General features: G+C 29.1%; 4 protein-coding genes across 5 annotated transcripts; all 4 read left to right on the top strand.

Moving 5' to 3' along the window:
- The first annotated feature begins 1,369 nt into the window (after positions 1-1,369).
- On the top strand, positions 1,370-11,330 carry LOC110609263 (protein S-acyltransferase 8). 2 transcript variants are annotated; one of them, XM_021748718.2, is made up of 5 exons: positions 1,372-1,759; positions 7,603-7,788; positions 9,097-9,393; positions 9,536-9,769; positions 10,477-11,330. In XM_021748718.2, the coding sequence occupies exons 1-5, from the start codon at positions 1,721-1,723 to the stop codon at positions 10,990-10,992; spliced, it is 1,272 nt and encodes a 423-aa protein (XP_021604410.1). In that variant the 5' UTR covers positions 1,372-1,720; the 3' UTR covers positions 10,993-11,330. The 2 variants fall into 2 exon arrangements, with proteins under 2 accessions (XP_021604411.1, XP_021604410.1); XM_021748719.2 differs by lacking the exon at positions 7,603-7,788 and having other exon boundaries at positions 1,370-1,759.
- Positions 11,331-11,932: 602 nt separating this feature from the next.
- LOC110609264 (pectinesterase inhibitor-like) lies at positions 11,933-12,557 on the top strand. The gene has a single exon (XM_021748720.2). It carries the CDS (start codon positions 11,954-11,956, stop codon positions 12,476-12,478), a length of 525 nt encoding a protein of 174 aa, XP_021604412.1. The 5' UTR covers positions 11,933-11,953; the 3' UTR covers positions 12,479-12,557.
- A 1,065-nt stretch (positions 12,558-13,622) lies between these two features.
- Positions 13,623-14,147, top strand: LOC110603444 (pectinesterase inhibitor). The gene has a single exon (XM_021741178.2). It carries the CDS (start codon positions 13,623-13,625, stop codon positions 14,145-14,147), a length of 525 nt encoding a protein of 174 aa, XP_021596870.1.
- Positions 14,148-17,988: 3,841 nt separating this feature from the next.
- LOC110608844 lies at positions 17,989-18,717 on the top strand. Its single transcript, XM_021748131.2, has one exon. The coding sequence runs from the start codon at positions 18,110-18,112 to the stop codon at positions 18,671-18,673; it is 564 nt and encodes a 187-aa protein (XP_021603823.1). The 5' UTR covers positions 17,989-18,109; the 3' UTR covers positions 18,674-18,717.
- Positions 18,718-19,877: the final 1,160 nt, after the last annotated feature.

The raw sequence follows: 19,877 nt of genomic DNA, 5'->3' as shown, positions 1-19,877 counted from the left end.
ATGAATGCGCAACACAATTTGAGATTGCATAATGTATGTATGATCGATTTACACTTTGATCAATTTTATTATTTTGGTATTTTAATATTTTGTGTGATTTATTTTAATTTAATTTGGTCTAAATTAGAAGTCAAAATTGCATTACTATTTAGGAAGAAGATTTCTCTAAGACAATTTAGAAAAATGATATTTAATGTAATCTAGATTTTACTAGATATATTTCTTATATTGTAATTACACTTTCTTATACTATAATTAGTTTTAGAGATTATAAAAATACCCTTAAAGTGGCAGGCACGATATATAATCAATAGAGATAACGTAATGAATAATATTTTAGTTCTTCTTCATTATTCAGCAACTTATCAAGATTCAACTTTATGGCATTCTAATATGGATTTCTTCTATACTTAATTAACTTTTTAAGAATTTATTGTGGTATTCTCTAGTTAGAATTGCTTGATTATTTATATTTCTAATAATATTGATTGGTTAGGGGTGTAGTAGAGTAACCTTCGAAAAGATATCTTTGCCTGTTCTTTTTCAAGTTGTGTAATAACATTTTTAATTACATATTGATCCTGGGTTTCACATCAGAGAGCCACCCGTATTTTTAATCACATATTGATTCTAAATTCTGCATCAGATAATCGCCTAATCCAAAAAAGACGAAAATGACGAACAATTCCAATAAGAAGAAAGGCATTTTATCTCATAATAAAAAAAGCAACATGAGAGAACCATCTTTCTAAAGGAGAGGGCGGTCAGACATATACTCTAAGTAAAGTTTATAGTTTTATTTGATAAAAAATATCGAATTGAACTTATTTAAACTTTAATTTTAAAACTCAATTATCATATGCATCTCTTAATTTTTAAAACTAAACAATTTAATCCTTATTTAACTTTATCTAGTAAAAGAACCTTTATGAAAAATTACTAAAATACTCTTAAACATATATACTTTTATCATGATTAGATTATGACAAAATAAACATTTTACATCTCTCATTTTCTAAATATAAATATTTTAATTTTTAAATTTAATTTTATTAAAATAAAAAAATATATAAATTACTATCACAGACAAAATAATCTATTATGTTGCATTTTAAAAATAAAATTTATTTATACAGATTTAATGGTAAGTGAATTTAATTTAATTTTATAATAAATATATTTAAAAAAATTAAAAAAATTTTAGATTTTCTTCTTTCAATATCCTTTTAATTTTTTTTTAAAAATAAAATTTATCTATTTATTTATTTTAATAATCGTCAATTTTTTTTATAGAAAAGTATCCAATAATCTTTAAATGCATTACAATCTAAAGTAAATAAAAAGAGGAAAGGGACATTCCGTAATTCGCACAAAGACATGCTCTCACACTGTCCCAACTCCCAAAATTCCAAAATCCACCAACCGCCATCTTACAGATCGTCTCTCTTCTTCTCTCTCTCACATCGAGTCAGTGTGCAATAATTTCTGTAAAATCCCCAAAAACCCAGGTCCAAACCCCAATATTTACTCTCTCAATCACCCACTGTGATTTCACATCTTCACTGATTTATTAATTTTTGGTTTGGGCTTCTTTGCTTTGTTGGGAAAAATTGCATTGAAATGAAATGAACAGGGGGGAACACCGAGTTTGAAATCTTCGACTCCGTACCTGCGTAGAAAGTGGAAGAGAAAGAGACGGCGGCGCGTGCGAGCTATTGCCATGGCAAAGCGCGTTTATGAAGTCTGGAAAGGAAGTAATGTAAGGATTTTTTTTCCCCCTTTTTTGCTTTGATTGGTTTTTGTATTTTAGGTTTCCAATCATGGAGAATGCTTGGCTTCTACCATCTGGGTTTCGTTTAAATTCCCTTTACTTACTCAGGAATTTGTGGTTTTTGTATGTCCAAGCGAAGTTTGGGTTTGTACATTTCTCGTCATTATTTATTTGCTAAGTTGAATTTTGCTTTATTTTTCCTGTGTTGGTGGTTCTCTGTTTGGTTGCTGGCAAATGAGGAAATTATTGGGGAAGTTGGCTTTTAGGTGTTTAGGATACTTGTTATATTGCTATATTAGGCTAAAAGTTGAATACTTCTATTTTATTTTTGCAAATCTCTCCATTTGGTAACCAGACTGAGTTTGATTTCTCGGGTTTTATGGAGTAGTGAAACGAGTTAATCACTGAATGGAGCAGTAGGCGGTGACATTGTGTGACTTTGATTTGGTGCTTTTGATGTACAAAAGATGTGCTATTGAACGGGAAGCATGAAACTGGTTCTCATGATGCTTGTTCTTTTTGGCTTTCAAGGAAAAAACTTTTGAGATTGCATTGTAATATTCTGTGCTTAGTACTGTTGAAAGTTCTGTACTCGAGCTTCTCCTTTGGAGTATCTAAGAGCATCTAACTTGTAATCATGAGTTTATATTTATTTTTGTATGTGGTTTTATATTTTTCTTTTTGAAAGAACTATAATATTGATATGGTTCTGGTGCAAATGTTACTAGCTTATGAGTTTTTTCTTTTCCTTCCAATTTCTTTATACATGATCATGCATGTGGTGTCACACAATCATACATTTGTACTATTAGTAGTTATTTTTAGAGTCTGGGTTCATAGTTTCAAATTATTGTAGCATCTAAATTTGTGTGGTGGATGAAGTTACTGAGCACGTTTGATTATATTATGCATCCTATAGAACACATTATGCTTGACAAAGCAGCTGTTTGTTCTGCTCTAATTTTGACATGCTGCATTGTAAAGGCATAGGACTCCTTTGAGGGAAGCCCTTTATTTGGTTTTGGGCTTGGAATAAAATTGCAGTGCAGAAGCAATAGGATGTGCTTATTAATGATAAAGGTGATATTGCAATGTAGAGAAAGTACTGTGCTCTTACTTTTGAGGTCTGTAGAGTAATTCCAGGATGATGTTAGCAAACTTGAAATTATAAGACTATATGTTTGATCTTCATTTGAGACGTGTTGTCTTCCACACTTCGTGTAAAAATGTTGTAACCAACAAATGAATAAAGCATGATGAAAGGAGAAGATAATAACAAACTCTATTTACTGGTTTTTACCTATTATATTTTCTTTCTTAATCTTCTTGTAGGAACTTCAAGTTAAGTAGTCTTGCTTGATTTATGATGAATTTCAGATTTCTATCCTGTTACCCTTGAAATGTACACATTATATCATGATTGACTTCCAATTCTAATGAGAGCTTAGAGGGACCTGACCATGGAATCAACTAACAGCTGTTACATAACAGCTGTTATGCAACAAGATTTTGGAGAGCCGTTTCTCATTACACCATTATTTACAGGGCCCCCAAATTCTGCAGGTGTAACAGTTATGTAATGGCTGTTACCAACTGTTACATAATGGTAACGGCCTTTACCAATAATTCACCCCCTTAAAATCACATGCCAAACAGAAGCATTATGCATTCCCACGATCTCCGGCAGTTCCAGAACTCTTTTTTTTTTTTTTCAGTCTCTCTTTCTTTTCACTCAAACAACTCATTCTTCCTACATCTTTTTCCCTACAAGCTAAGATTCATCATAAATTACCCCATTTCATAGTTCTTTCTTCTAAACGGTGAGTTTATTTCTGTTTTTTGCTTTTATTTTTTATTAGAGCTCATGTCATTTTAGTTATGAGTTAAAATTATACTTTGAACTATTAGTGTATCTGATCTATAAGATTGTGTAATTTTTCTTATGTTGAACTATATTTCAGAAATTTATTTGGTTAAATTACATAATTAAATTAATTATAAAATAACTTGATATAGAATTTTACACTTAAATTTTATTTGTTAATGCTAACTGTAAGTTGCAATTTCGAAAAAACTTATAAATTTAATGTCTATGTTAGTTATGATAGCTAAAAGTTAATTTATATGATTATTAAATATATAAATGAAAGAAAACTTAATGATGTTTAAGACTTAAAGTTATATAGTCTTTGTTTGATGTATTTATGCTTACCATGTAATTGTGTATATTAGTCTTATTTATTTCTATTAATACTAATTCATTTTATGAGCTTTGCAATTTTTATTTTGAAAATTTTGCATATTGCCAAGTTGTTGCCATTATGTTATAGCTGTTGTAGGCCTGTGTTCCATTCCCCGTGGTAGCATCACCTGGCTCTATTTCAATTAAGGGAAGTGAGAGTATAAATTTAAAGAATAAAAAAAGAATGATCAGCATAAGATAATCAAGTAAATGTTCCTTCTGGATATTTTCAAGTCTATCAAAAGGTTAAAGACACTTGTTCTCTTCTTTTATCTTAAAAAAAAAATTTAATGTCATGTAGCTAAATTAGATCGACTTTTGGGTTTGTCAAAAGAGTATGGGTAAATTTTTAGGATGTGTGTTCTTTCAGAATTATTGTCCAATGTGAAGAATTGAAGGGCAGTGACAGGGACGGAGCCACTCCTGGGCCAAGGGGGCCATGGCCCTCCTGAAATTTTTGAAAATTTTTAAGGGTATATAGGTAATTTTTCTAAAAACGTGAAAAAATATCATTAGATCCCTACATGTTTAAAAAACTTACCAACTCATCCTTATTTCAAAATTATTTAATTAAATCATCATTATATTTTATAATTTCAAATTCTTTAATCCGTTTATCAAAGAAATTTTTACTATTTAGTCCCTCATCTTCTATATTATTTTTCAATCCAAAAAAATTGTTTCTCATTTTCAAGATTTCAAGTTCAAGTCTCCACTTGAAATTTTTTCTTAGTTTATTCTCTCATTATTTAATTTATTTTTATATACCATTTTTATTATTAAGTGATAGTAAATTGAAGTTATGCAAAAATAATTTTTAATGGGTTAGAATATATATATATATATTTTTTTAAAACAAATTTCAATAGTAAACCATGTATTAAAATATTATGTTATTTTAATAAATTCTTTTTATAGATTTGCGTGTTACAACCATAGCGGAGAGAAATTTTTCTACGGTAAATATCATTAAAAGTCGACTCTATAGTGATGAACCATAAATAATTGATCGATAACTTATGTTGAAAGATATATTTGCAAATGCTGATAATGATATCATTAAAAATATATTTTAATGAATAAAAAATAGATGAGAATTACCATAATTTAATTATAATAGTTTATTCACTTTTTATAAAAATTTATTTTCTGAATAAATATTTATTTTATACTCTCTTTATTCTATACTTTTTGTCCATTTTAATTTTTCACACATATTAAAAAAGATAATTTATTTTATTAACTTTTCAATTATACTATCTTAAAAGTATTAAATTTTATTAAATATTAAGAAATATTTTGAATACTTATTTAGAAAAATAATAATTAATAATAGGTTGATTTAGAAATAACATGAAATTAAATAGGATTATAATAGTCAATTATATATTATTAAAATGAAAGAAAGTGAATAATAATTTTGGGACAATAATAAAAAAATCGATAAAATAATAAAACAGGAGATACTTATTTAAATTGGACCCCTTGAACTGAAATTCTGCATCCGTCACTGGGCAGTGATTTAGGCATTCGTCTTCTTACACATATTTGTCTTTTTGGTTTATGTTGTTTTCAAGAAAATGATATGTGCTTATATAGCTTGCACTTAAGTGTCATATCTTGTCTTGGTTGATTAGACTCTGAGTTGAATGTAGCTAGACGTGCAAAGTAGGTCATATAGCTATATTTTATTTGGGATGAGCACTTGGATCCTTGTGTTGCATCACAACTTGCAAGTGTAGAAGAATAAAATGTTGGATTTTGGTTATTAGTTTGATGAAATGGAGGACTGCAATGAGTGTGCTATGCGAACATAGGATCCTTGATGAAGTAAAAGTTAAGTTACATAGAAATGTGGTTAGGCCAACTATGTTGTATGAAAGTGAATGCTAGGCATTTAAGAAAAACATACAATGTGAGTGTAGAAAAAATATAGATGTTAGGATGGATGTTTGATACTATGATAATGTCTAATATTAGGAACGACCAAATCTGCTAAGGAGTGCATATAGGACTCATTGGAGATGATAAGAGAGATAGCCTATTAATAAAATTTGGTCATGTCTAACAATATCAAATAACCTTGTACAAAAGTGTATTAGGTTAGTGGTGGAAAAAGTGAGAAGGGAAAGGGTGGAACCTAAAATGATATCGGATGAAATTAGTATTAAAAGATTTACAATTTTTGAAGATTGATGCAGATTGGTTTCAAACAGAGTAAAATGGTGCACAATTGAAGTTTGGGATTAAGCTTAGTTGTTGTTTATTATATTTTCATTTTCACTATGGAAGTTTTGTTGATTATTAGTATATTTTCATAATTTTTAAAAATAGAGTGACCAAAATATTATGTTAAGGAGTAGGATAACATTTGAATCTTTAAAGTTGTAAAAAGTGAAGAGATATTTAGGAAGTTATCTAGCACTTCCTGTAATTGTACAAGATTTTTGTATGTGTCACACACACACATATAGAGGGAGAGATATCGGAATTTGCATCAGACCCATGGATTTGAGACTGAAATGGAAAACATGCATCTAATAAACAGTTAATGATACATTTTCTTTAATACAAGACTGAAAGAGAATGTTTTTATGCATATTCGACAATCAGAGAGCTGCAATTGTTGGCTAAATGATGCAATAGTCACTCTGATTTAATGGAATTTGGCATGTTAAGGTGGATGTCTGGTAGCACAATAGTGGATAATCTAGTGATCGTACCTGATAAAGAATGCATTGGCACATATTCAAGACGGATGTCTGTTAACACGATAGTGGATAAGAGAGAGTATTTAAGATAGTGGTCATGTTCAATTTAGGGAGCCAAATGCTCCATTATGGAAGTATGATCCGTTAGTCGAGGAAAAGTGCAAAAGATAAGGGGGAGATCTATGACGGAGGGAATTTGTTTACCAAAAGATTGGCATGTCCTGTATTAAGGTTTGGTTGTTGTTGGTGATGGTGATTGGTAAGGAATCATTTTAATATTTTTGCTTTAAAATTTGTCTTCATGTTTCTTTTATTTTTGGTTTCCTTTAGATGTCCTGGGAGAAATTCCTGTTGCTTGTATGCAATGGTGTACTTTGCCATAGGGCCCTTAACTGCTGAAGCACCCAGCCACATCCTCATGCCTTCCATTCCCCTTCCCCCCCCCCCCCCTTTTTTTTTCCTCTTGAATGATGGAGCTTGAGAGTTGTTCCCATCTAGAAGTATTCAGTTACTGTGAAGTCCCTAAATGAACAAAAAAAGGGCATTTTATAACTGATAACAGTGTGTCTAGCTTGAACTTTCTGATGATTTTCAAGTTCCGATTGGATGATGTTGTTAGAGGAAGGTTTTATGCATGTTATTTCTTGTTGTCAGAAGCATGAATATGCTTCTTATATTCTGTGTACCTTGGTTAGCCAAATCTCATTCAGTGTGATAACACGTTTGATGACTAGTGACTACCTCCTTGCTCGTTATGTTCTGGTCCCCATCCCCTCTTCAAAAACCTAAAGAAAAAAACCTTTGTTGTTTCTTTTTCCATTCAGACTTATTACTCTAGATTCTAAATCTGATTTTTCTCTTTTGTTCATTTTTCACAGAAGTTCATCCTTAGTGGGAGGTTGATATTTGGACCTGATGCTCGGTCAGTGCTTTTCACATTATTGCTGATCATTGTTCCAGTTGTGATCTTTTGTGTTTTTGTTGTGAGGCATCTTCTTCATCAATTTTCACCACACAATGCTGGGTATGCAATTCTGGTGGTGGCAATTGTCTTCACTATCTGTGTAAGTTTCCTTAATGGCGCTGTGCTTGACAACTGAATTTTAGTAGGAGACTAGGAGTTTATAGGTATTTATACTTGTGGATAGAACGGCATGCTGATAAGTGCCTCTGTTAATGTTACCTTGTGTCCGACAACTTTAAGTTCCGTGCATATGTTTGACACGGTTAGTTGATCTTTATTGTTGCTATATGCCTTTTGTCAAGTCCTGAGTATGGATTTGGAAGCACAACAAATGGGATAGCTTTCGTTTGGTGATTATTGGCTTGTTATGAGCCCTATGAGAGACATTTTTTGTGTTAATGGGGTTCTTGTAAATCATCTATTAACATTGGCTTTTGCTTAAGATGATTTTTAGGGATAAATAAATACTTGTAGAACTTGTAGAGAAGCTACTCGTCAATTTTTTTCCCTATACTTTATATTTAAAGTTGAATCCTTGAAGCAGATTCTTCAAATTCCACTTGGCACCTTCGAATAATTGAACTTCTTTAACTAAAACTCCTACTTATAAATTTTTTTGACTCTTTAAACCTCTAGCTTTCCATTTTTATTTATTTAATCTATTACATATTAAGAATTTGAGATTCTAGAATCCCTGTTTCACCTCAAATTACTTCTGTTCCTCGAATGATTCAGTTTAAATTATTATTCATAGGATCTTTCTTCTAAGTTGAATATTACCTTAATGCAGTTAATTCTAATGCTGTTACTTGGATTTAAATGGTTAATCTATTAATACAAAGAATCTATCTTCGGATTTGATGAATAAGAAAAAATTAATGTACCAGGCTTTTAGACAAATTTTTATAAATATTTAAAGTATTTATGAGTTTGATGGAATTTTAGTCTAATAATGTAAATTATTTTATGATATTAAGTGAAATTTGGAAGTTCAGACATTCTAGTGTAATGAACTCAATGGGTTTGTTAATAGAAAACAGTTTGATAAATTCTATTGATATTTTTAAAACAATTTTAAGCTTTGTAAATGTCCACTCAAATTTTAATTACTAAGGTTTGATAGTCTGATGTTGTATGGTTGTCTTGAGCTTTTGCAAGCGGTTATTATGTATCCTTTGAGGACCCCTGTTATTGATTTCTGGGAATTCATTGGTGTTTATAAATGGTCATTTCGAGCATGTTTGCCTATGGAATTATGCCTTTTTAGATAATGTGCATTAATCCCAATTCTCCGAACTTTTTTTCTATTCTGTGGTAGAGGGTAGTGAATATAGAGATTTGCCCTGTCTAATTTATAATGCCACAATGATTACCAGGTGTTATTTTAATCCTATGATTGATTTAACAGGTGTTGGTTCTTCTTTTTCTCACATCAGCCCGTGACCCCGGTATTATCCCTCGTAATTCACATCCACCAGAGGAAGAGTTCCGTTATGATTCAGTTGAGGTTGGGGGAAGACAGACACCAAGCCTTCAGTTCCCTCGGACAAAGGAAGTTATGGTGAATGGCATACCTGTTCGAGTGAAGTATTGTGATACTTGCATGCTTTATCGTCCTCCCCGTTGCTCCCACTGTTCCATTTGTAACAATTGTGTGGAACGATTTGATCATCATTGCCCTTGGGTGGGCCAATGCATTGGTCTGGTATGCTGTTCGAGTCGAATTTGAATTTTCCATTTTAGCATTCATTTTTATGTTCCCAGTTTACACTGTTTTGACTATTTGCAGCAATAATTCTTCATTGCAGTGTTGTTTGTTGTAAATCAGATTCTATTTACATGTGCAGCGCAACTACCGCTACTTCTTCATGTTTGTTTCCTCAGCAACTCTTCTTTGTATCTATGTGTTTGCCATGTCGGCCGTGTACATTAAAATTTTAATGGATGATTACCAAAGCACTGTCTGGAGAGCAATGAAAGAATCACCAGCCTCTGTCATACTAATGGCCTATTGTTTTATCTCCCTCTGGTTTGTTGGTGGACTAACTGGCTTCCATTTGTACCTCATAGGCACAAACCAGGTCAGTTTACTTCTCTTGTTTGGAAGTTATTATGGGTTGATCTAGTTGTTATGAGTTTGATTCAGCCAAAATCTTATTTTTAAAAAATGTGGTAGGGTTCTTGTTTATTTCTTACTGTCCTTTCGAGGTATTTAACTTGTAATTTTAGATAATGAAGTTGCAATACATAATTGAAAAAGCTTTGGAATTTTAATTTGTCGCCATTCACAGTGCTTTGTGAATGAACCTGCTCAATCTATCTGAGCATTAAATGAACCAGACATTTATAATATGAGCAATAGCAGCCTTTATTCAGATAACATGCTTTTTTTAGATTGACTTTTTTTTTTCCAGATGACAAAGTACTGAAATATTTGAAGCGTTGTGTTATATCTCTCTCTCTATATATATATATATAAATTTTCTTCTCCTCTTTTTCCTCAAATCTTCTCTTTTGGGTTCTTAACCCGACATATTGCAAGTCTGTGTGATTACCATTGGGGGTATATTTACAAGTTTTTATATGTATTCTGCAAAGGAATACAAGGTGAAACTACTTCTTCCAGGAAATATGTTGGATTGGTTAGTTCTTCCATTTCTCAACATGTATGTAAATTGGCAAGGGAATGTTTTATGAGTTCACTATCCTTGTAATCCTCTTTTTTTCAGTGATGCCATCTTAGGCCTTCTCTACATGTATTAAACTGTTTGTACTTATTCCTATCCAGACTACATATGAAAATTTCCGGTACAGAGCTGACAACAGGATTAATGTGTACAACCTGGGTTGTTTTCATAATTTTCTAGAAGTATTTTGCACAGAGGTAAAGCCGTCAAAGAACAACTTCCGGGCATTTGTTCAAGAAGAGGCACCAAGGCCCCCTTTGCTCAGCACTCGGAAAGCAGAACCTGAAGATGTAGATGGGAATCCACGAGCAAAGGTTGAGGATGATCTAGAGATTGGTGAAGATCTGTTAAAAATTTCTCAACGTCGTAATATTGAAGCAATTGAAGAAGACATACGCAGCAGGGGAAGTAATGGGCCTCCTCATAATACCACAGAGCTGGATTCAGTTCTTAGTTTAGATCATCCAGCTCCTACAATTCGGTCAGACACAAGACATTCCAGTTGGGGAAGGAGAAGTGGGAGCTGGGAAATTGCACCAGAGGTCCTTGCCAATTCGAATGTCACTGAAAGCAAGAGCTGCATCACATCAAATGACCATGCCAATGATGATAGGTAGTTTGTTTAACTGCTGATATTACCCTGCGCATCTACGTTGATAACTGTGAATTTGTTTGGATGCCCTCACCTTTGCTTGATTAGACATTGCAGCATCTGATGGGGCCAAAAAAAAAATTGTTCCTATTGTAGGCATGAGGGCTTATGTTATCCATTTGCTTGGAGTACAGTGGATAGGAATGTGTTTGTAATTGTTCTTGAGAAGTAAAGAGGATACTGTTTTTTTCTTGGGCCTCTAAATTCTTAAAACATATATTACCTTGGATTGAATCTGTAGTGCTGGCTTTATTCTTTTGTGTAAATAATTGCTTTCAAGACTATGAATCAGATTTGTGCTCATCTTCAGCTTCTGAATTTATTTGTAAGTTTACTTTGTGGGTTTATATGAATCAAGTCACAAGGCATTATAGTTCTATTGTAGATGAGAGTCCTCTTTCTGCAAATGCAACTCATGATAAGCTTATTGCTGCCAAAGATTTATTACCAAATAATGCTATTTCTAAAAAATAAATTGACAAATCTTGCCATAATAACAGCAAAAATCTGCAATATTTACTCATTATCCGCGCTGTTCTAGACAAGTTTAGGCATTATTTGAATAAAAATAATCTATTTTCTAAAAATTATATTTTTTTAGAAAGCATAATTTTAGGATATTTATAAATATATTTTCCATTATATTAAAAAAAAAAAGTAAAAATGATCTATTTTTCAGAATAACCCATACAAAATAAGGCAATTTTTTGCAATTTCTGAAATGTTCTAATTTTTAGTTTTTTTTTTTTTTTTTTTTTTATATATATCCAACCAAATAAAGAGTTAGAGAAGATATTAATTTGAAGGCCATTAATTACCTTATCTTTTTTTCTTTTCTAAAAACTTCCCTATAAATATTTCAAAAAATTACAAACTCCAAAAATAAAATCCTTAAAAATCATTGTTTTCTTTCTACTTCTTCGTTAATGGGTTCCAGAATCAGAGTATTCTTCACAATTTTCTTGTTTCTCCTCCTCCAATCAGAAGCAGAAACGCCTGAATCACTTCTCAAAGAGCTATGTGTCAACAGCAAGAATCCCAATTTTTGCATGGAAACCTTCAACGCCGATCCTCGAACATCCTCGGCAAATGACATCCTTAGCCTGGCGAAGATTGGCCTAGACTTAGCCACAAAGGACTCACTGAAGACTCGTGATCACATCCAAGAGTTGTCGGCAAGCAAAATGACTGAACCCCAGTTCAAGCCAGCTCTGAACCTGTGTGTTGAATCGTATAATGGCATAGCAGCATCCTTCAGAAGCGCATATGGGGAAGTTGAAGAAGGAGAGTACGAGACAGCAAACTATGATACGCTGATTGCTGCCGATGATGCTGGAAATTGCAATAAGTCATTGGCCAATGCCAAAGCTCGTATCCAATCGGTTGCCGATAAAATTCAAGTCACTAGATATTTTAGTGATATTGGAGATAGGGTTACAACCCTGCTTTAGAATTCCCAGCCTTCTACATCTAACTTCTCAGATTGTTTGCATTTTACGAGCGATACAGCTTACAACATAAATAAAATAACCTATACAACCTTTTATAGCTATAAACATTTTTTTAAAAATGTAAAAGAAAATATTTTCTTAAAAAATATTTGTATTGGGACATAAATTTAATAAAAGTCTCGAACTAATTAAATTGAAAAAAAAAATTATTTAATTTTTATTATATAAAAAAATTTATTAATTAACCTCTTAATTTTAAAAAAATATATTAAAATATCTTTATTTTAACTATTATGTATTTTGTTCATAATAAAAATATTTTAAATTTTTTTATAATATTTAACGGTTAAAATAAATGAGAAAACTAATTAATAGATTTTTTATAATATTAGTCATAATTTAATATATTTTTTAAAATTAAAAGGTTAATCAATAAATTTTTTATAATATAAAAATTAAATAATAATTTTCTCATAAATTTATTTATCAGTTGTCATAAAATAGTTCTATTTATCTCTAATTAAATTAGTTTGTATATATCTCATAATAAGAATTATGCTTCTTATACAATTAGAGGGCTGGCGAACGGATAGGATATTTATAAAAATTAATTTATTTAAATATAAAAAAGTTAATTTCACATTTTAATATTAAATATAAGCTATAATCACTCAAAACAGTATTGTAATTATTACTTAAATAATATTACTACATTGACAATTCGACAATAATTTTAAATTATTATAAAAAAATTTAATTTTTATTATATGTAATAATACATTTTATTAAATAATTTAATTTATATTTAATAATATTATAATATTAATTATATTTTTAATATATTTATAAAAAAAAATATGTAAACTGCTGACTTATAAGTGTAAGAGCAAATATAAATATAGAAAGCATAATTTTAGAATATCTATAAATTCGTTTTTGATTATATAAGAAAAAGTAAAATTCTCTATTTTTTAAAATAGAGCACACCTAAAATAAGGGAATTTTTGTCTTTTTATATCCAAGCAAATGAGGGTTGGAGAAGATTTTAGCTTTTATCTGTTTTTCTTTTCTAAAAACTTCCCCATAAATATTTCAAAACATTAAAAACTCCAAAAATAAAATCCTTAAAAACCATTCTTCGTTCATGGGTTCCACAATCAGAGTATTTTTCACAATTTTCTTGTGTCTACTCCTGCAATCAGAAGCAGCACCGCCTGAATCACTCCTCAAAGAGCTATGTACCAACAGCAAGAATCCCGATTTTTGCATGGAAACCTTCAACGCCGATCCTCGAACATCCTCGGCAACTGACGTCCTTGGCCTGGCGAAGATTGGCCTAGACTTAGCCGCAAAGAACGCGCGAGAGACTCGTGATCACATGCAAGAGTTGTCGGCAAGCGCAACGACTGAACCCCAGGCCAAGCCAGCTTTGAACCAGTGTGTTGAATTGTATAATTACGTAGCAGCAATCTTCAGAAACGCAAACGTGGAAGTTGAAAATGGTGATTACGAGAAAGCAAACTATGATACGCTGACGGCTGCCAATTATGTTGGAAATTGCGAAAAGTCATTGGCCAATGCCAAAGCTAATATTCAATCGGTTGCCGATAAAATTCAAGTCTCTAAATATTTTTGTGATATTGCAGATAGGGTTACAGACATGCCCTAGAATTCTCAGCCTCCTGCTACCAACTTCTGAGATTGTTTCCATTTTATGAGCGATAGAGCTTACACCATATAAAAAAAAATTATTATTCTAAAAGGAATTAGCTGATACAAAAAAATTTTTCCTGGAAAATATTTGTATCGAGACAAACAAAATTTTTGCCGAAATATTTGTGATATGTGAGAAATCAGACTCTTTCATCTACTAGGAATTTGGCAAATCATGAGATTGTTTCTTCGATTTGATTTGTAGTTCTTTTATTTTTAATAACTCTCGTGAACTTAAATTTAATATTTTTATTTTATATCTCTTTTCAAGTTGAAAAAATAGTTTAACACATAAAAAATTAAGTCAATTCGATATAAAATCTAACTAATTAAGTTTTTTAATTTTTTTAATTAAATATTAATTTATTAAGAAAATTAAATAAAAAATAATTAATTAAAATGTTTCTAATATTTAAAAAATTTAATAATTAATTTTTTCATAAATTTAACCGTTAAGTGTTTTATTTGAAATTATCAATAGGAGGTGATTTGAAGGCAATTCCTTTTTTTTTTTTGACTAGTCATAATATGCGTGTTGAGTGGTTTATTTATTTTTTATTTTTATAATACATTTTAATATTTATTATTTTATATATTTTAACTTTAAGATTATAATAAAAAAACTAATGTTATAATTTTCGTAATTATTTATGTTAAGTATAATTAAATTTTATACTAAAATATTATTTAATTATATGTCTATCAAAATTTTAAATTTTAATCTTCAAGTAAAATACATACATCTATTGATTATCATATTATCTTTGGTTTTTTATAATTTATTGTTAAATCATGAATACCTGTAGGAATATTTAATTAAAAAATTAAAGCAAAATATTTCAAAATCCATGACTATTGACTATATCAGATCTATATAAAATTTTAAATTTAAATTTAAGATATATATTATTTATTTGAAATGTTAAATTCAAATTAATACATAATTATCAGTAGATAACGTCTCAAAGAAAACAAAATAAATTGAAATTCAATGGCCAACTGAGTAAAAAAAATTATAATATTTATGTGTTTTTAGTTTTAGTTCAAACATTTTAATTTTGAATTTGTTATCCTAATATTTTTAATTAAGTACAAGTATAGTCTAAATTTAAAATTAAGATTTAAATTGAAATTGTATACTTATCAGATGTGAAATATTTTTATTTTTTATGTGAAAATGAATTTCACGTAGAGGAAAAATTATTACTCAGTTAGTTTTTCGGGTAAATTATTATAATTTTTACACACACCAATCGTCGTAACTATCCCTTGTGAACTACAACCACAGTGAAAAATACACTCATTCCTCTACTGAGCCATTCAATAGAAAGTCACTCATCAAATTGAACAAGTCGTAACTTGTTTCTAGATTTGGCAACTCCAAGATCTCAATCAACTCCTCCTCTGACCTTGTAGATAAATCCATTGTCAATACCAACGAAAATCATAGCATCGAATCCACTCTGTCAATCCCAGCATGATTATCAACTGAATCCACTCCGATGAACATGGTACCTATCGACTCAACATCGCAGCTTGAATTCACTCCGATAAATAGAAGTTCGACGAGTACAACATCGTAACTCATTCCCGTATTTCATCGCTTTCATCATCGCCTATGCACCAATTTCGACATTGCAACTTGAATCCACTCCGACGAGCAGAGGTACGACAAGCACAGCATCGCACTAATCCCGTGTGGGATGAGAGAACCAAACAGAGAGGGAGAGAGAGAATGGTTTTTATAATTTAGGAATTATTAGAGTATATTTAAGATTTTTCACATGTACTTAATGGAATATTTTAATGGTTATTAATAGAAGAACGTAACTATTGTATTTTGAAAATATGAGGAATATTTTAATTGGATCTAAAAATTATAAGGACCAACCAATAAATTTTATTAAAATTCAGGGATTTTATAATAATTTTTTTAGTTTATATGGTATTGAGAAACTTATTAGTTAGTTTTTTTAATTTTGAAAAATATATTAAAATGTTTCTTATATTTTAAAAATTCTACTAATTAATTTTAAAAAATTTAAAATAGTCATAATATAAAAGGATTAATTAATAATTTTTTTTTAATTTTAAGAGTTAACTAATAATTTTTATAAAATTATAGAGACTAAATAGTAAAATATTTAAAGATAAAATTAATAAAAAAATTAGTTAGTAGATTTTTAAAACGTAAAAATATTTAAATATTATTTTTAAAATCAAGATATTAACTAATAAATTTTTTTATAAAATAAAAATAAATAATATTTTTTAAATAAAAATCTCAATAATTTTAATGATTATGGATAGTCAACCATGTACATATCTTATAAATTTAGCTCCTACCATTTATGATCTATTTAAAAAATAGAAGCATTCTATAAGACAAATTATATGTGTTAAGAAAAATAATTTTCAATATTAATATATGTGATATTCCATTAAATTATCAAATTTTCACATAAAATATTAAATTTAAAAATTTATATATGGGTTAAAATTACATAAAAATTAAAAATTGAACTAATTAAATTAAAATTAAAAAAATTAAATTAAAATGTAAATATACACTGGCATGATATTTCATTAGATTTAATAAAATTTTGAGTAATTATAAAAAATTATCCTCTGATTTGGTATTTTTTTTAAGTAGTCTTATAATTTATTCTGTTAATAAAACTAGACTTTTCTATTTAATAATCTTAATAAATATTGATGAGTCACTTAAAATTAATTAAAAATAATTTTTAATTAAATTAATTCAGATATTTATAAATTTAGTTATAAAATTTTATTTTATAATAAGATATTCCCTTTAATTATAATTTATTCATATATTCTAACAAATTAATCTCCAAATATTATAATTATTTATAAATAAGTATTTGTATTTTTTTTCCAAGTTAATCTCACATGTTTATTAAATTTAATATTTTAAAATAAATTAATTAAATAAAAAATTTTAATACAATATATATCTAAATTCAAATCTAAAGAGTTTTTTCTAATATAATTTTTTTCTTCTCAATAATTTTTTTGGATTAACAGGACAAAAAGGAAATTTTTCATTTTTCATTTTATTTTTATTTTTATTTTTATTTTATTATTTTCACATATAAAATATTAAAATTTTAAAAATAAAGAAATTAGTTTGTAAATATAAGAATTTATTAGTAATTACATTATTTAGAGATCAATCTATAAAAATATATAGATTAATTTTAATTAAAAATATAAAATTTGAATAAAAATTATTTTATTATTAAATATCAAAAAATAAATTATAATTTTTAATAATATTTAACGATGTTAAGAAAAAAAATTTCATCTGAAAATGCATTTTCAAATTACAGTGTAGTGTTTTAAAATTATTCTTAAAATTTATAATTAATTTTTAAATAATATATATTATCTTTGTATTTTTAAAAAAAAAAAAATCACAGCGTGATTGAAGGACCGTTTTAACTACACCGTAATTAATGGGAAAAATCAAGCCAACGGTCAATCAACAACAAAAAACTCTCTTCAGTTAGCACAACTTTGTGACAAGTTTTCATATTTATCTCCAAAAAAATTACAAGTTTCTTATTTAAAATTACCTATTTCTCAAAAAAAAAAAAAAAAAAAAAAAACGTTGGATTCATAATCTTTTATGCCATAAAATAAAATATATAATTGCTGATTTATTAATTAATATCCCTGGATTGCCAGCATGATAATGATTATTCAATTTTTATTTTAAATAATTTAAAAATTAATTCCAGCATTTTCTGTTTCCTAGTCTCATGATACCGAACAGAAATCGCAACAACCTACCAAAATTAGGCATCTTGATTCTCCTATATAAAAAAAAATAATAATAAATTCCGTCACTACCAAATCCCAAAATCATCAAACTCCCAGTAACCCAAAACCCTAATGGATTCTCATCACTTCCTCTTCATCTCCGCAGCAATTTTCTTATCTCTCACCCTTAATTTCCCATCCAAATCAGACGCAACAGCGGAACTTTCCAAGCATCCAAACAAGCTACTGATACAAGTCTGCAATCAAAGTGCTGAATATGGATTCTGCATGCATCTCATGAGAACGAAGCCCCGAATACTATCAGCAAAAAGCATCAGGACAGTCGCCAACTTTGCCCTGGCAATAACAAGGAAGCGATCGATCATTACGAGGAATCTTTTCAACAGGTTGTCGACCGTAGCCAAGAATCCTGGAACTAGAGAAGCGTTCAAGGAGTGTGGAGATTACTTGAATGGAACTGTCGCAATGCTTAATCTTAATGGGCTCGAAGGTGGAACGGCATCGTTGGATGTTCATTACGCTCTTGATAATGTTGAGTACTGTGTGAATGTTTTGAGAGATGCTAAGGTTGTCAGTCCGAAGATTTCTGGCGCCATTGATGACTGGAAGAAGTATTATCATGTTGCTTATGCTACTGTATTAATTCTAGAAGATGAAACTCCTGCAGGAGCTTAATTAATTAATATCATTATGATATAATTAAGTTTCGTTTTGGGTTATTTATTTGTTTGATTGATTATAATTTTCAAAAAAATAATAAAAAAAAAATTTGGCAAAAAAGTTAAATATGCTTCGCTCCCTCTTAGTCGAGACTCAAATAAACTCAAATTTACTTTTTTGCTCATATTTTCTTAAATTTTTTATTAATTCAATCATTAAAGCTTAATTTAATTTTAATTCATAAATTAAAAATATATCACCTATTTAATAAATGCACATTTAAATCTCTATTACGATGTTTTTATTCTCTCTTTAAAAGAAAAGTTGGGTAAACAACCAAATGAAAATATTAAATTTTATAAAAAAAATTATTAATTATTATTTTTATATTGATAATTTTTTTATATATTTAATGATAAATTAATTGCGAATTAAGTTTTTTAAAATATTAATTATATTAATGTATTTTTTAATATAAATATATATTTTTTAATTAAGAAAATAATGGATAAATCTCAAATAGAATACGTGTCAATAGCTGGTACAATGGTGGTTAGAAAGGAAAGTCTCAACGGTTAACAAGCTGTACACGTCTACCCTTCCCCTGCACGCATTTCCATGTGCTATCTTCTCTCCTACTATTTTCTATTACGTCACCCTCAATGCTGATTCTCTCACACGTGGCACTTCATGGACCTACCTTGCTGTCCCTCTTTTACTTTATTCATTTATTTACATCCTATAAACACGCAATTACTGTAACTCTGCCGTCTGACGTGTGCATCCACGTGTAGGTTGTTCTGATCCTTCCTTATGACATCCGTTAGAGGACATTCTAGAGATAAGAAACTCATATTAAGTATTAATCTTTGGCTGTGACGTAAACTTCAATCTCAAGTAAGTGAATCCTAATTAAGATTTGTTTAATATTTAATTAATTATTTCTCCATTCATTAAATAAAAATAAACTTATTTATTTATTCATAATAAAGATCGATTAATATAAATTTTATTATATTTATATTAAAAATATATATATATAAAACAAAATTGATGATGTCAAAGAAGATCGAGATGAACTAGGAGTTTTTGATAAAAAGGGTAAATTTTGGATACACATGTTTAGCAGAAATGAAAGCAAAATTTAAGATATGGTCAAATCTCGGATCGACATGTTTGGAAAGAATGGAAGCAAATTTTGAGAAATGGTGAAGGGAAA

This window comes from Manihot esculenta, chromosome 2 (genome assembly GCF_001659605.2).
Source record: "Manihot esculenta cultivar AM560-2 chromosome 2, M.esculenta_v8, whole genome shotgun sequence".
Lineage (NCBI taxonomy): Eukaryota > Viridiplantae > Streptophyta > Magnoliopsida > Malpighiales > Euphorbiaceae > Manihot > Manihot esculenta.
The sequence above is the reverse complement of the archived record's forward strand: the minus strand, read 5'-3'. Positions and strand labels throughout refer to the sequence as shown.